Raw genomic sequence first — 15,861 nt, forward strand, 5'->3', positions numbered from 1 at the left:
AGGGTGTTTCAGACAGTGAGAATGGTCTATGAACTCGGAAAAGCAGGTGCCTTTAAGAAACTGCTAATCATACAGTCTGGCTGCAGCTAGGGTGGGAGGGTGGGTTGGAGGGGCAGGAAATAAGGCTGCCTGGCAGGCAGGCAAGGGCTGAATCATGAAGTTTGTATTTCATCTAGAATACAGATTTTCATTTCAGGTTTGGACTTTAAAGATCAGAGGCACATTCTCTTAAGTGTGTCATAACGTGAAATGGTGAGGGGCACCTGGGTGGGGCTCAGTCCGTTAAGCATGGCACTCTTAATTTTGGTTCAGGTCATGATCCCAGGGTCCGGGAACCCAGCCCTGGGAAAGGGCTCTGTCCTGGGCCTGGAGCTGGCTTAGAAGTCTCTCTCTCCCTCCCCCACCTCCAGCGCTTTCTCTCTCTAAAAAAACAAAATAATAATAACAACAACATAAAATGGTCAGATGCAGAAAAAAAGAAATAATATAGATACAATGATGCAATGGTTCCTCCACTCCCTCCTCTCTGAGCCTCTGAAACTGGTGATTCTATCCGCCTCCAGTGTTTGGTGAGGATTAAATACAGTAACTTAGGTAAAGTGCTTGATACGTGGCAATACTCAATAAATGCTAGTTTTCCCTTCTCTTTTTCCTCTGCACCTCCTCCGCAAACTGGGTGGAGGCCGGGGCGCTCTTCTGCGCCCGTCCCAGGCCCAGGCCCAGGCTTGGACGGGTGGGAAGAACGGCGCGGCGCCCTCAGGGCCCCCGGGTGTGTGGAGCCTCGGCTCAGCCGGGCGTGGGGGCGCTCTAGGCTGCACCTCGGCGCTCTATGGTTTGTGTCCCCACCCCACCCCCCCCTTTCGCCCCGGAAGTGGTTCCGCGGCAGGGGTTGGTAAGGTCGGGCCATGGTGGGGCAGAGGTTGGGAAGATGGCGTGGCGAGGCTGGGCACACAGAGGCTGGGGCTGTGGCCAGGCGTGGGCTCAGCCGGTGGGCGGCCGCAGCTGCGAGGACCTCACTGCGGCCCTGGCCCCGCCGCGACTGCTCGGACGCAGGTAATGACCACCGCTCCGGGCTGCTTTTCCTTCGGACCCTCAGCTCCGGCCGAGCATCCTCGTGGGCGCAAGCCGTGCGGGCCTGCGGGGCTGCCTTCTCTCACCCCTTTCCTGACCCGTCTCTTCCTCTCTCCGTCCCGCCTTCCCCTCTCGCCTCGCCAGTCCTCGCTTCTCGCCGTGCCACCGTGCTCCGAGCCGGGTGCCCAGTGACCGACCCCGGCGCAGCTTTCCGTGAGCCCGCGCTGTCTGCCCCTTTCCCCTCGGGAAGGACGTGAGGGGAAGGGAAACTAGTCTCTGAGTGCTCATTGCGTGCCACGCCTCATAATCCCGCGAAGAAGGTATTGGGCCGATTTTTTAAGTGAAGCAGTTACACAGATGGTAGAATGGCAGAACTGATTCTCTATTTTTATAAACCTGTGTTCTACTACAAGTTACCTTCTTTAGCGTTTAGAGAACTAAGGGAAGACGGAGTCAAAGGGCATTTGCCTTCTTCAGAGTCGTAGGAGAGGCTTTTCTGTTGAAGAATGGAGACCGTGGAATATTTAGTTTCCAGATGATTTGGAAAGAAAACTATAGTACTGGTTTTCCCAAGTAGAAGCTGTATGAAGAGTATGCTCTCTCAGTATTTACTGCTTTTGTTAATTCAATTCTAAAGAGAAGAGAAAAATCCCTCAGCTGTCCAAGATTTTGATGTATATTTGACTTGAAATTTGTTCCTATTTAATCCAGAGTTTCAACCTTCCCGGTTTCTGAGTTGGATGCTTGAAATCCCATCTGATTGATGGTAGCAAGTTAAGGTAGAGTGTTCAACAGAGGGGCTAGCCCGTGGCAAATAATTGAGGCTCCAATGTGGTGGAGCCATTGCTTAATTTTAAGAATCACCCGGAGTGTTTGTAGAATATATTTCCCAGGCCCCACCCTAGTTCTATCAACTCAAATTGTGGGGCGGTGGGAGTGGAAGAACCTGTAGTTCTTGCAAGCATTCCAAGTGAATTGGATTAGGGATTTGTGAAAACTTGCATACATTATAGCTTAACTTCAGGATACACCTTAACTTGGAGCTTCAGGCACTAATCTTAAACTCCTGGGGAGATGGAGAATGAGGAGGTCAGGTGGAGGTGGTGGTAGATTTCAGCGGTCCAGATTCCATAATTTATTCCAAATCCCAGTCAAAATTGCATGGTTTGAGGGGGAGGAAAAATGAATATGGCTATCAGGAAGCAACAGGTATGATAATATTAAAAATATGTGTTAGGAAGGGAAAGCAAAGGAAAAATAATTTGATTAATAAAGAGCATCCAGTAAAAATTTGAGACCATTTGAAAGAAAACAAATGAAGGTATGATGTTGATGATTAGCACCTATTTTTTTTTTTTAAAGTTTGCTGTTTATTTGCAGAGTTTGAAAATGACATTTTTATGGTTGCATAGAAAAATGCATTACAAGAGAATGTAGGTAAGCCTGAAAAGCATACGCCTGCTCACCTCTGGAAATAAGCACTTAAAGTTAATAGGAAGAATGAGTTACCTTGTATGTAACTTTATTTGGTCTGCTTTGACTTCCTGTGGTTCTAAGATTAGTATACAGAAGAATGAAGTTAGAGATAAGGTTAAAAAGCAGAGTTCGGGGCCCAGTCCTTGTGATTCTGATGTGATAGGCCTGAAGCATGGCTGAGAATTTGCCGTACAGGTAGTAATACAAGAGTTCTGTAAACTGTGGCAGGCCCGACACAGCCCACCAGCTAAAAATGGTTTCTACATTTTTAAAGGGTTGTAAAGCAAAACGATATGTGACATATGTGTTCTTCATAGAAACTAAAATATTTACTATCTGTCCCTTTACAGAAAAAGGAAAAAAATCTCAGTCTCTTGAGAAGCTTTACCGTTATCAAATTTCTGGAGGCACTTCAAAGAAATGGTTTAGGCTTAAAAGAAGCCTGCATAATTTCAGTTGTGTGGAGCTATCTAAGAGAATAGTTGGTAGTTCAACTATTTTCCCTGTTTAAATTACCATCTATTAACTCCAGATGGGTTTTAAGAAAATTTTGTCATGCAAGTGTTTATGTAGAATTCCCCTCTCCCCTAAATACGTTTATTTTCTTTTTAAGTGGAATGACTCTATTGTGTGTATGCTTGGACACATGTCTCCATTTGAACATTAGGCCATTTCTACTTAATTTATTCATGAAAATCTTTAGAAACATAGACATTAGTGCTGACGTACATATATCTAAGTTGCACTGTCAAAAAATTCACAGGACTATGTTTTCACTCACCATTAAGGCAACTAATACATAGATACGAGTTTTTCTATTTAAAAGTTATGGGATCATGTTTAAGAACTGAACTATAACAATTGTATGGCCAGTAGTAACTCAGGTTACTTTGAGCACATTAGACTGCTTTCACAAATGACTGATTATTGGCGAAAGGACCAAAGCAGGAAGGCCTGTCTTCATGAGTTGGTATATACCTCTAATGACCCTCTCCTCCCATTCCACTCTCTACTTGCACCATCCATTTTATCATGTTGTTTCTCTTTGTTTTCTGAACTTATTTCAGGTAAGTGATTTATTGTCTTTTTTTTTCTTTTTTAGATTTTTATGTATTTGAGAGAGAGAGCGGGGTAAGGGGCAGAGGGAGAGACAGACTGCCTGCCAAGCAGGGAGCCCTATGCGGGCTTGATCCCAGGACTCCAGGATCATGAGCTGAAGGCAGACACTTAACCAGCTGAGCCACCCACGCACCCCTGAATCATTTATTTTTCCATTTTTTGCACCGATATGAATGAGTAGAGCTAAGGAACCTAAGCTTGTAAATATGACCACAAACATTTGCAATTAGAATGGTTTATCATGCTTTTCCTTGTTTTTGCATTTTAAGAAATTTAAAACAAAAGCCTCATAAGGGCAGAATGTGCCTTGTCATATAATGTTTGATGAAGTACTTCATCTAAAAGCATTTTTGTAGTAACAACCCAACTCCAGCCTAAGCAATTAGGAAAATTTATTGGTTTATGCAGTTAAAAAGTCCAGCAGTAGGACTGGCTTCTAATGAGGCAAGATTCGGTGTTTCAGATTGTCACCAGGATTCCATTTTTCTCCATGACTTGGCTCTGCTTCCTAAATGTTGGCTTTATTCTCTCAGTGTGCTGTCCTTGTAAGATGGCTGTCAGTAGCTCTTGGGGCTATATACTTCTAGGTTCACATCCAGCAGAAAAAGTTTCCCAGTATTACAAACAAAATATTGAAATTCACTGGACCAGATTGGCCTGACTTGGGATACGTTGTCATCCTTGAATCCCTTGAAGTTGGCAGGCAGTGGGATCTGTAGGTTGGTTAAAGCCAGTCAGGAGCTTGGTGTGCTTCCCCCAACCAAATGGCTGGAAATTGCAGTGTACTGTTAGGGGGAAATGGATGTGGATGCTGGGAGTCGGTGAGAAACTCTCAATATTGTCAGCCCTAATGAAACTTTTGTGTTCAAGTTCTTTGTTACAAATCCGAATTCTTGTTAGTCCTAGTCAGGTAGGATTACCCTCTAGATAACCATTCTGATTTAAGTAGAAATTTTGTTAGGGATTCGGTTCTAGCTCCTTGCTTTTGAAAGTGGTTTGTGAACTAGTAGTTTAGGCATCATCTACGACAGGAGTGGCAAATTTATTTTGTGAAAGGCCAGATAGAAAATGACAGGGCCACATATGGTCTCTGTCACATACTCATTTCTTTTACTTTAAATAACTCTTTAAAAATTCAAAAACCATTCTTAGCTGGCAGGCCAGATCCACCCTGCAGGCAGAAATTTGTCAATTTCTGAGCTTGTTTAGAAATGCAGAATCTCATATTTCCCTGCCCCAGACTTAATGATTTAGAATATTAACAAGATTCCCAGGTGATTTGTATGTATACTAAAGTTTTTCCCAAACCTGTGGTAGGTCAACCCTGGCTGAGTAAGAAAATCACCTGGGTAGCTCTTTAAAAAAATAGTGATGCCTTCGTCCCACCTCTGGAGACTCTTAATTAGTATGAAGTGGAACCATAGAACAGAATTTTTAAGAGCTCAATAGGCACTTCCAATGTGTAGTAGAGGGAAAGAAAAGCTGTTTTCCCTCTACGAATCTTAGGTTCGTTGGCTGGGGCCCTATAAGTTAGACTGAGAAAAGATGGATTAGCAAGAGAAAAAACAAGCTTATGAACATGTGCATTGCACATACACATGGCAGTACTCACTGGTGAATAACACAAAGGATGGTTAGAATTTGGGCTTATATTGCATTTTAACAAAAGAACAGCAAAGTTTTAGAGCAATGGCGAGAAAGGAAAAGGACTTTGTTTCTAGGGCAGCAAACTGGGGAGGCAATATATGAGGGAGCTAATGGATATAAGGGCTAGTTAATAGATTTTCTGGTGCCTTCTCTGAGCACATAATGGTCTAGAGTTGTCTCATGATTCTATTTTTCCTGGTAGAGGATAGTAGGTATACCTTCGCAAATTTATATCCTGCTTTTAGGCAAATGGGGGCAGGGCAGAGAGTTTTAATTATATCTGCTTTTCATTTGCCCTCAGCCCAAGACAGTCCTTATGGCAAAGTGGCATGTTTGGGGGTGTCATGTTCTGCTACTCTTCAGAAACCAGGATTGAGAATTACTGTTCTAAGACTAAGCTTTCATGGTCATAACGGTCTTTGCTGCAAGCGATATGGTAAATTAAAATACATGGCCACAATAATTCACAGCTCCTCTCATCCAGAGTTACCGATTTCCCTGAGCTGGGTTGGTCTTGTGATTTGCTTTCATCAGTAGCATGTGACAGAAATAATGTACAAGGTCCAGAGTCTGAGCCTTGAGAGGATTTGCAGCTTTCACCTTTTTCCCACTGCCATGATGGAAGCCCCTGCTAGTCTGTTGATTACTGAGACTATTCGGTAGGAGATGGCCAGGCCCATGGGAGTGAAGTCAGCTTCGACTGCCCAGCTCCAGTTGAGCGCTCAAATGACTGGCTATGTGAGTGACCCTAGGTAAGACCAGAAGGACTGCCCAGTTGAGGGTGGCTAACTTATAAAGTCTTGAGAAATAATTATGGTCTCAGGACAGTTAAGTTTTGGGGTGGTTTGTTATGCAATAATGAGACAACTGGGGAAGCTTCTGCCAGATCAGGATCTGCTGACCAAAGTAAGAACTATGTTGCCTTCACCATTATTTTCACTTGAAAATTGATGCATTATGTCTTGCCTTCTTACTAAACTTAGTTCTGACTTCCGGTATTGAACCATTGTAACACTGACTGAAAGGATACCTAGGAAATGCAGTTTTTAGCTTTGCAGCCCCTGCAGCATATGAATGTGTGCTAGCTAATAGGAATCGGTGTTCAGTGAGCCAATACATTGTACTTAGTTCTATCAAACAAGTTCTGTGTGTCCAACTGTAATTCCCAATACGTATATATATTTTTTTGTATGTATACTTTATGTATTCTGCCTCTGACCTTAACCCTGGGGCCAACTTGTGTAATATATTCTCAGTGTCCTTGGCCCCACATTTCTTTCTAAGGTAAATATTATCCTAGGCAAAAGGTCTGGCTTTGCTTCAGGTTTAGATTCCCAAACTGCTGGTGTGTTTATGTTCCTTTTCAAACATTGCACTTAAGCATTTTAAATGAGTTGATGAACTGTAGAAGTAATATTTCATTAGAACTGATTGAATACTTGTCTTCCATTATTAACACTGTTGGCAATATGGTCTCATCCTTCACATTTCTTGGTCTAATAAGAAAAAACCCAGAAAACAACACTTAGTTACAAACTGTGGTCTTTAAAGGGAAGATTCTGGACACCTGGGTGGCTCAGTTGGTTAAACATCTGCCTTCGGCATGGGTCATGATCCCAGGGTTCTGCTCAGTGGGGAGTCTGCTTCTGCTGCTCCCCCTGCTTGTGTGCTCATGCTCTGTCTTTCTCACTCTCTCTCTGACAAATGAATAAAATCTTAAAAAAATAAAGGGAACATATTCATGTTACTTTGTGTCATACCTTTGTTTTTTGGCCCAAAGTGGTGATGTTACTTTATTTACTAACCTACCTCTATGTTACTTTGAATTGTTTAATAAAAATTAAATCCAGTTGCAAAGGATTAACATTTGCCACTTTAAAGTTATCAGTTATTAATACATTTGGCTGTAAGTAAATTTACTGTTTAAATGAGGGGGGATAGTTAGCATAAGATGATGGAGGTAAGTGGCTACTGTCTTTGCTCGGTAGCTCAAAAATATCAAGGTTAGTATTTGAATCCCTTGGCCTTTCTCTTGGCATTCAGGATGACTGCCTGAAATCTAGGCATTACATTCCTTATTCAAGGCAAAAAAAAAAAGAGGGGTTATGACATTGCTGATATGTCCATTTTTTATAGATAAGCAAATCTTTCCGACAGGTACATAAAAATTCTTGTCTCTCATTTTGTCAGAACTCTGTAATATGGCCACCCTGTGCTATAAAGGAGGCTGGAAAAGTGAAGATACTTTTCTAGCCTCTGCAGAAAAAGGCAAGAGAAAAAGAAATAGATACAGATTTGGGATTAGCTGTTTAAGTGTATTTGCCAAAGGATATTCATAAGACTGGTAATAGGGCTGTGAAGGAAGTTCAGTCATTCAAAGGAACATTGGCTTTGTTTGAATAAGTGCATCACTTTTCAAAATAGAGTCCTTTGAAAGGAATAGCACTTATTTGGAAGTATAAATTATGGATTATTAAAGTTTCAAGGCAAATTACTTTATTGCCATCACCCATCCTCACCATGTGACTTCTGAGAGTTGAACTGTGGAGTGGACTTAGTGTTGAAGAAAGAGCATACTAGGCAAGTAATAGTAATAATAGTCACTATGCCATTTTTCTGAGTTTCAGTTTTTTTCCTGATGCCTACTAGACACCACCTGGGTATCCTACAAATGCTAACAATACTTTATTTTGTGTAAGTATTAAGTGTATAGCCATGGATTCTGATGAATGTATGCACCTGTGGAACCACCACCTAAAGATAAACATTGTTTTGCTCAACAGTGTTTTTGAGCTTCATCCATGATGTATGAGCAGTAGTTTTTTTTTGCTGAGTAGTACTCCATTGTGTGAATATACCACAGTTTGTCTTTTCCCCTTTTGACAGGAATTGAAGTTCTGGTTTTTAGCTATTAAAATAGAGCTGCCATGACCACAAGCATTTGACACACTGCCCAAGATGGAATTCTTCGTGTCTTATCTTCTAATTTCCTGTTTTGGTGCCTCTGATTTCCCTTGTCCTGGTGAATAGTACCACCTTCCTTTCAGTTATTCAAAATAGAACTAACAATCATTCTTGACCCCCTTCTTTTTTCTAAAAGATAATTATTGACCTTTTCTTTATTAGGGGCTGGGCTTGGTGATAGAGATATAGTGAATACAAAAGTAATTGTCCAGTTGTGGTACAGGCAATAACTTAAGTAAAAAGGTCTATGTAGGATGCTTTGGGACTCTAGGAGTACAAAGGAGGCACCCACCCTGGTTAATGAAGGCTTCCTGGAGGAGGAGAGAAATGAATTGAATTCTCAGGGGGCACAAGAGTGTTAACAAAGGGTGTACCAGAACAAGGGAGTAGTACTGCTGAGTTGATGGGAGGATGAAAAATTATTGTGGGCTTTAAAGCAGGGGAATGATACTTCATTTCTGTTTAATAAAATGTGGAGGATGAATTGGAGTGGGGGCAATACTGGAAGCAATGAGGTATGTTAGGAAAAAGTAGGGTATTCCAGATCAGAAGGGATGAGCTGAGTTGTATGGGAATTTGGGAGAGATTTTTGGCCCTCTGAGAAGGCATTTGAGGAACTAGTGAATGTTTGAGGAAAACTGATATAAGAACAACATGCAACATGTTAAAATGTGTGGAGTTATGTAAGCTGTGATCCAGGCATGAAGTGAGGGACTAGGAATGAAAAAAAATTTTTATTTGACAGAGTTGGTTTTTAATTGGATGGTAAGAGTAAAGGAGAGAACAACAAAATGACATCTAGATTTTTAACCTCAGTGATTGAGAAACTGTGGTCCCTCTGAAAGACTGAGGAAGTCAGGAAATAGAGCTGTTTGTAGAGGAGGAGTTTCCTTTTGAATATATTGGTTTTAAAGTATTTGAGAGCCTATCCAAATGGAAATATTCAGTATATAGTTGGAAATACAAGACCAGAAGATTGAGGTTAGGACTAAAGAAATATATTTGAATCATTTACTTAGAAGTCATACAGGCCACAAAAACACAATTATTCTTTTATTCAGCCCAAGTGTTGGGGACCTGTCTGATTTCTGCTTCAAGGAGCTTTGAGTTTAGGAGGATGTTATGTTTAGAATACGATGAGAACAGGAAAGGGCCGCTACTTTGTCAGTTTAGGGGAAATTTTACAAAAGAAAATTCATGAATTTATATGGGTTGAGTTTGAATGGAGAGCATGTAAAGGAACTATTGGAGCCTTTCAGCATATCTATCACTAAGGGATGGGTGAAAAGAGGAGAAGCCATCAGGAAAGTGAATTTGAAGACTAGGGAATGCAATTTTACAGGAACTAGGTAGGGCTGCTAAGTGTGATCAGTAGTGTCAAATGTTTTAAGGTCCAGCTATGAGGGCTCAAAGCAACAAAACCCTTTACAAAACATTTGGTGGGTGTCCCCAGAACTGAGTGAAATAAATGGGAGAAGTAGGAAAAATGCATCAACTTAGAATGACAGTACTTCTATAAAAAAAAAAAAACAATTTGAATTTGGAGTGACTTTGAGGATAATACATTTAAATGTTTGATAATACTTACATTTAAATGTTTGTTCTGGAAATGGACCAGACTTCAAACAAAATAACAAAGCCAGTCTATGCAAGTTCAAACTGACAACTTAAAGTTCTCCGGCTTTTTGGGGGGGGGGGGAGCGCCTGGTTGACTCAGTCATTAAGCGTCTGCCTTCAGCTCAGGTCATGATCCCAGGGTCCTGGGATCGAGCCCCGCATCGGGCTTCCCGCGGGAAGCCTGCTTCTCCCTCTCCTACTCCCCCTGCTTGTGTTCCCTCTCTCGCTGTGTCTCTCACTGTCGGATAAATAAAATCTTAAAAAAAAAAAAGTTCTCCAGCTTTTTACCAGACTGCACACTGTGTCTGGAGGAGGGATACAAATGATCTTGCTGATTGATACACAGTTAACAGCCCAAACAAGTTCCCTTTAAAGTTGCCGTAGTTTGTGTGCCCCTGTCCCCTTCTCTAGAAGGGCACAGTTCTAAGTTTGACTTAGAATCCTAGCTGGGAGTAGGCATGTTGGCTTCTTTGGGGCTACAGGGTGAGAATAAACTGAGATGTTGATGATGCAGGCCAAAGAGTGAGGCTCATGGAGGTTGATGTTTGCAAGATGCAGCTGTTGCTAATCTCTTATTTTCCCCTTAAAGGTTTAACTTTTTTATTCAGCAAAAATGTGGATTCAGAAAAGCACCCAGGAAGGTTGAACCTCGAAGATCAGACACAGGAACAAGTGGTGAAGCATACAAGAGAAGTGCTTTGATTCCTCCTGTAGAAGAAACAGTCTTTTATCCTTCTCCCTATCCTATAAGGACCCTTGTAAAGCCCTTGTTTTTTACTGTTGGGGTAAGTGCTTATGTTACTAGGAGTTCCCTACCTTGCTGCTGCTGTAGTGGTGAAATATTATTTGTTATTTGGGCTCCTTAAGGACACGTGGAGGGGGATTTAAAGGATCCGGGTATCTGGGGTCATGAAAGATGGCAGGAGAACATGAATTTAATAATTGCTATTATTATTTTTTAGAGTGCAAATGCACTTGCGCGAGGTGGGGAGGGGTGGAGGGAGAGAATCTTAAGTAGCCTCCACACCCAGCATGGAGCCAGTCACAGGGTTTGGTCTCACGACCCTGAGGTCATGATCTGAGTGGAAATCGAGAATGAGAAGCTTAACCTATGGAGCTACCCAGGTGCCTCTAATAATGGCTATTACAATCTGGTTCACTTATGTATGCCCTGGAGAAGAAACTTATGGGCCTCTTACTTGGGATAACATTTCATGTGATATTTTGAATTTTATTTGAAAATTTCTAGCTGTAAACAGGCCCCAGGGTACAGTAAAGTTAATAAACCGTTAAATATTCTTTTCACCTACTAAGGTTTCACTATGCCAGATGTTCCTGTTTCTTCTCTTGGTTTTGTAAGAAGCAATGACAATGAAATACTGTCCTTGGAACTATGTGTTGATCTCTTCCTCTTTTGAATTTATTTTGTGATATATTAATTTTATATAGTTTACAGGCTGTGCATTTGGATCAGCTGCTATTTGGCAGTATGAATCACTGAAATCCAGGGTCCAGAGTTATTTTGATGGTATAAAAGCTGATTGGCTGGATAGCATAAGACCACAAAAGGAAGGAGACTTCAGAAAGGAGGTAAAGATAAACATGGCTTTCTTTGTTCTAGTTGATCACAAGTTTTGAAGTCTGGTCATTTGTGAAATATTAGTGATTGATAACATTTAGATCAGTAGATATGAAGTTACTGAACTTAATCTTCTTTAGAGTCATCTCATTGCAGTGAGTATCAGTGCTTTGTATGTCTGGCAATACTGTACTTGATGGTGTTCGAAGAAGCTTGTCCCTCTCTCCACATGTGTCAAAAATCACTGTGGATAGTTGCTGAAAATTAATGTGTTGGGGTCTCTCTAAGCCCTACTAAAATTTAAGGGCTCCTGTTTTGCATTACCTTGCTGGAGTATCTTAGAGTACGTAGTAGAATCACAGGCAGTTTTTCAAAGCACCTATGCCTTAGGTGTAGAGATATGTGGATTTTAAAAAGCTTCTCTGACATGATGTTTACATACCTCCGATAAGTACCCACTGTGGAATATTTCTAACTGCTCAGGGGATGAGGATGCAAGAAAAAGTTGCAAATATAGAACTTTTAGAGCTTTTCATTTTTTCACATGCAAGTTGGTGACCCTCTTTCAATTTCTTCTTAACTGATTTTTTTTTTTTCCAAATACTGCCTTTAAGATAAAACATATTTATTTCACTTGACAATACTTAACTGAGCACTGAGGCCCTAAGTTAATATGTGGTTCATTTGGTTTTCAAGCACCTTTGTTTTTTGTTTTTCAGTTTAGTGTTGTCTTGTTTTTTGATGACACATGCCTCTCCACTTGAGAAGGTTGATGTCCTCTTAATTTTCTCCCAACGATAATTCAAGGCTCTTCGAAGTACAAAGAAGTATTCGTTCTTTGCTTCCCCATAGACATATGCAAGAAGCCTGAACCTTACCTGTTTTAGAGAGGCTTTGTGTCCGAAGGACAGTGGGTGTGATCATTTGCAGGTGAAAGCTACAATAGCCAGCAGTGATTTATTCAGAACGACATGTTGGAGAAGATAGTGACCCTGACCTGTCCCATAATCCTGGATTCCTTGGAAAGCTACAGGTTTCTAGCTTGTCTATATTATAAAGTATTTTTTTTGGAGATTTTATTTTAGAGAGAGAGCTTGAATGAGAGAGAGCACGCGAGTGCATGCACGTGCTTGAGCAGGGGAGGGCAGATGGAGAGGGAGAGGCAGAGAATCTCAAGCAGATTCGCCCGTGGAGCCTGATGTGGGGCTCACTCTCACTGCCTTGAGACCTGACCTGAGCTGAAACCAAGAGTTGGACACTTAATCAACTGAGCCACCCAGGTGCCCTATATTATAAAGTTTTGATGGTCCAAATGGTTCTTTAGAATGGTGAAAAGTGACATAAGCGATAGACATAATCTTTATCCAAAGATGGATTGGTTTATAGTTAAATGATAGGTTATGAAATACAAAATCCATGCCCGTTAAAGAAAATTAAAATAATATATAAATATAACATGGGAAGTGAAAGCCCTGGAAACCCCTGCCATACTGCTACATATGTGGGGAGTAAGGTCTGAAAGCTCATACACAAGTTAGAAATATAAAAATGGAATGATTGTATATGGATATATAACTTTGTTTTTAACATTGGATTTCTTTCTGTATTAGTATTCAGAGTGTGGTTCAATATCATAGTTAGAATATATTTTTTATTTTATTTTTTTAATATTTATTTATTTGAGAGAGAGAATGAGATAGAGCATGAGAGGGGGGAGTGTCAGAAGGAGAAGCAGACTCCCCGCTCAGCAGGGAGCCCGGTGTGGGACTCGGTCCCGGGACTCCAGGATCATGACCTGAGCCGAAGGCAGTTGCTCAACCAACTGAGCCACCCAGGCACCTTTTTATTTTAAAACTTTAGTTATGGAGGGTACCTGGGTAGCTCAGTCGTTAAGCATCTGCCTTCGGCTCAGGTCATGATCCCAGAGTCCTGGGATCGACCCCCACATCGGGCTCCCTGCTCAGCGGGAAGCCTGCGTCTCCCTCTCCCGCTCCCCCTTCTTGTGTTCCTGCCCTCGTGCGCTCTCTGTCAAATAAATAAAATCTTTAAAAAAAAAAAAAAACTTTAAACATGGAAAAATTTCAAACAAAACTAAAGAGAAAAGTATAATGAACCCCTGTCATCCACCTTCAATAATTATTGACACAAGGCCAACTTTGTTTCATTTAGTCCCCTTTGTTTCCTTTCCTTCCCTGCCACTGATTACTGTAAAGCAAATCCTAGGCATATTTCAGTGTGCGTCTCTGAAAGATTCGGATTCTCTGTTTTTCTGAACCTCAAATTATTATTATACCTTAAAAGATAGTTTTAGAAAATATTTTTGGTTAGAATTTTAAGACTAGATTGGACCTTGGTAAATAAATCACTTAAGCTTGATACCTGTGTATATCTGATAGTGTGCTCGGTGTTTTGTTATTAATATTTCTCACAATATTGCTAGGTATCTATTGTCTCCGTTTTATATATCAGAAAACTGAAGTTTAGAAGTAATTTGAGGTCACAGAGCTAAACAGTGGCTTTGTATGGAGAATGTAGACTAACTGTAAAGCACCTCTGTTTCTATTTTGCCACATATCTATTATATTTGTTTATTGGTAATTTTTGCACATGAGGAATCTTTTTATGCACAAAGCATTTTCTCTCTGGTTTTTCATTTTCCTAGCCTGATGGTGATAGGCAATTTTCCTTCTGTTATAGATTAACAAGTGGTGGAATAACCTAAGTGATGGCCAGCGGACTGTGACAGGTTTGTGTTAGCTTACACGTTTTAGCCATTCAAGGGAAGAGAAATCAAACCAAAAGGTACAGTATGTCACAGTCAATGGCTTTTGTACCCTGCTCACCAGTGGTTTAGAAGACAGTCTCTGTACCTTCAGGCTAATGTAATAGTATAAAAAGTAGTGTGGTATAAAGGTGTACATGATGCTGTGGGTCACTTCTTTTCTCATTTTGAGCTAATATGTTACTGATTGATCAAATAATCTTTGTTGTAGAATCCTAGCTTGTGAAATAGGTTATGAGTAATTACTACTTACCCTATTAAAGACATTAAAGGGGACATTGATTAAGTACCTTCTTTATGCAGAATGCTTTATACACATTCTCTCCCTACCTCACAGGGTTGCTTACCGGGTAGTTATCTCCCTTTTTACCAATAAGGAAACTGGCTTTCAGAGAAGGAACTTTGCAAAGGTCACACTGCTAGTAAGTAGTAGAGCTAAGTTTCGGAACCCAGGTCTGTCTCATTCTAAAGCTAATTTTCTCTTTCCTGCACCATGCTGTTTTTAAAGTCTTCATTTATTAAATAAATGTAAGCATGCCATGCATGTAACCATGATAATTTAATTTTTGTTCTTTGTAAATTTTTATGGAAAGATAAATCTGGCTTTTCACGGTAACACTTGTACAATATTTTATGGATTTAGTTATTTGAGAAATTTGGGGAAATGGATTTGAAAGTTTAACAGTTGTGCAGATAGGAAAAAAAATCTTCTAGAGACATAATAGCAAAATACTGCTTTTTCTTAAATATGGTTAGATTTAATGGTACTCTTAATTTTCTTTACCTACCTAAGAGGATGTCTAAGAGTCCTTCAGGCTCTTTCCTTTGTCTGGAAGGTTTACTTTTTCTGTCTCCTTGTTGGAACCTGAACTGATCTTCAAGCTTATGGTTTGGACATTGCTTCCTGCAGGAAGTGTTACCAGACCAAAGTACCTGTTCCTTGGTGAACTGTAGACAGAGACTACACCAGGTGGAGTTGCCTCACAATTATCTTTATTTGTACAAAAAAGGAGACCATGGGGAATTATTTCCAAATCCATGACTCCCTGAACAGGGGTAAGCAGGCTCCTTTTATCAGGGCTTGGGATGAATATTCAGAAGGATAAATTTTAATATTATAATGAAGCGGAGGTAACAGGCACTTGCTGATTCATCTGCACAGTCTTCCTCCTCAAATGTTTCTTTTCCTGTTACAGCAGTAGATTAGTTTCTAAAAGATGAAAGTGACAGGCAGAAGCTTCTGGGAGTTTCCTGAGTTCAGTGGGTCGGGGGGTCTTGTCAGTAACAGAAGTGCTTTAATTTTTCTGAACTCCTTGCACTTTTTAATCATTTATTTTTTATTTTTAAAATTTTATTTATTTTAGGGGCACCTGGGTGGCTCAGTTGGTTAAACATCTGCCTTCAGCTCAGGTCATGATCCCAGGGTCCTGGGTCCTGGGAGGCCCGCATCTGGCTCCCTGCTCAGTGGGGAGCCTGCTTCTCCCTCTCCCGCTCCCCCTGCTTGTGCTCTCTCTTTCTCTCTCTCTCTCTCTCAAATAAATAAATAAAATCTTAAAAAAAAATTTTATTTTAGAGAGTGTGCATGCGTGAGCGGAGGGAGGAGCAG

The 15,861-nt window shown here is 40.8% G+C and overlaps 1 protein-coding gene across 2 annotated transcripts in view; it reads left to right on the forward strand.

The window, feature by feature from the left end:
* The first annotated feature begins 891 nt into the window (after positions 1-891).
* Positions 892-15,861, forward strand: part of PARL (presenilin associated rhomboid like) — a 53,928-nt gene continuing 38,958 nt past the window's right edge. For both annotated transcript variants that reach the window (XM_028101076.1, XM_028101077.1), the window contains exons 1-4: positions 892-1,053; positions 10,484-10,679; positions 11,344-11,484; positions 14,171-14,219. In XM_028101076.1, the coding sequence (XP_027956877.1) occupies positions 929-1,053; positions 10,484-10,679; positions 11,344-11,484; positions 14,171-14,219 (511 nt within the window). In that variant the 5' untranslated portion in view covers positions 892-928. The remainder of the gene's footprint in view (positions 1,054-10,483; positions 10,680-11,343; positions 11,485-14,170; positions 14,220-15,861) is intronic.

Source organism: Eumetopias jubatus, unplaced genomic scaffold, assembly GCF_037043125.1.
Source record: "Eumetopias jubatus isolate StellerSeaLion01/CBP00866 unplaced genomic scaffold, mEumJub1_p1.0 scaffold_1, whole genome shotgun sequence".
Lineage (NCBI taxonomy): Eukaryota > Metazoa > Chordata > Mammalia > Carnivora > Otariidae > Eumetopias > Eumetopias jubatus.